A 1,595-nucleotide genomic window follows, 5' to 3' on the forward strand; every position below is an offset into this window, starting at 1 on the left:
GTTAAAGGTTGTCCTTAGGTAGGCCCCGGGCCGCGGTTCACGCTGAGAGTGAGTGTACCGTCGAGGCCCTGCTGGGGGGTGACCGCCCCGCCGTTGCCGAGCCTCGCCAGGTCGATAACCCGCTGCCGGTGTGCGCCCGGTGCCTGCACTACCGCGTAGGGGTGCTTTGCTTCGTAGACCAGCACGTTGCAGACAAGTTTGAGAAGTACAGATGCACTTTTCCACACTTTCCCCACTCAGACGGAAATGTGACAGGAAGGGAAGAGAAATAAAAAGCTGAAGACTCCCCTCCAAATGTCAAAAAAGTATTCTGCGATTTCATTAAAGGCGTCTTCTTATTTCCTACAAAGTAGACCCTGATGCCTGATGCCGTCGTCATGGTTGGACCTGGGCTCCGCCCATCACCCCACCCCACCCCACGCCCACGGCGTGGAGGGAACTAATCTGTGGCTCGATGCAGCATCATCCATTGCACCTGCAGCAGGTAGCCTCTCGGCGTCCCCTCGCCTCGGGCGAAGGGGGGGGGGGTGCAGCCGCAGCTGATATGTGCTGGGGGCCGCCGCCGGCGCCATGGAACAGGGCGTCCTCTTCCCTTTGGCCGCGTCATTTCGCCAACCTGGGCTTTGAGAGCGCGTGTCTCGGACACATTAGCTCCAACACTTGTAATGTCCGCCTGCGCCTGGCGATCTCATTCACGGCCTCCGCGCGTTTATATCACTGAGAAGCGTGGCATAGCGTAGTGCGGCGCGTCATCTCAGCTGTGGACATGATGACACGACATGACATCGAAGGGGGAAGCACCTGACGAGGCGCACCAGAGACCACTCAAGTACATTTTTAAATTTCAAATCAAAACAAACATGCGTAATTTGACACACAACTACAAAATAAAACCATTGGAATCGCATGCGCCCCAAAATAAATATGCATCGTGCATATTATTTGGCAGGTGACAAAGACGTCCCCCCACACAAACCACCACCACACATTCCTGAAGAACTCACCCTATTGCTCTCCAACGCCTCGGCACTGTGCTCCTCTTTCTGCCTGAAGCAGTTGGTGCACTTGCTCTTGTTGAAGATGTTTGGCGCAAACTTTCTGCACTCTGATCGCATGAGTGCCATGGACATGGTTTTGCCAGGGTTGGCCCGGCTCGGCCCGCCAGCGGCACACACACACCCACTCACTGGCACACGCACACACAAACAACACTGCTGCACATAACTGCACCACAACACACAACACACATGTCCGCTCGTTCCGATTTAGCGCGCTGGCAGCCACCTCTGCGCCAGCTCCGCTCGCGCAGGTAGGGCCGCGGCTGGGGCCGGAGCCGCCTGCGCCTGCAAAGGGTCCAGGCCCGACATCATCTTCAGGTTCAGGCACTGCTTCGTGGCACCGCTGCCGCTAGCGCGCCGCCCTGCCGCCGCAGTCCTTGGGCCGCAGGGACTCGGGGACCCCGCACGGGGCGCACTGCGGAATGCTGCTGACCAGGAGACACAATCGGAATGCCTGCAATCGCAGGCGGACATCGACTAGCGTTGAGGAATCGCTCTCTCGCTTGGCTCGGCTCGCTCGCGGCACGCACACCGCAC

General features: G+C 58.6%; 1 protein-coding gene across 1 annotated transcript in view; it reads right to left on the bottom strand.

The window, feature by feature from the left end:
• LOC113213806 (uncharacterized) overlaps window positions 1–1,589 on the bottom strand; it is a 71,073-nt gene extending 69,484 nt beyond the window's left edge. Inside the window, exon 1 of the mRNA XM_052265691.1 lies at window positions 1,005–1,589. Within this exon, the coding sequence (XP_052121651.1) occupies window positions 1,005–1,130 (126 nt within the window). The 5' untranslated portion in view covers window positions 1,131–1,589. The remainder of the gene's footprint in view (window positions 1–1,004) is intronic.
• Window positions 1,590–1,595: the final 6 nt, after the last annotated feature.

Source organism: Frankliniella occidentalis, unplaced genomic scaffold (assembly GCF_000697945.3).
Source record: "Frankliniella occidentalis isolate FOCC.00 unplaced genomic scaffold, Focc_3.1 Scaffold29, whole genome shotgun sequence".
NCBI classification, from domain to species: domain Eukaryota; kingdom Metazoa; phylum Arthropoda; class Insecta; order Thysanoptera; family Thripidae; genus Frankliniella; species Frankliniella occidentalis.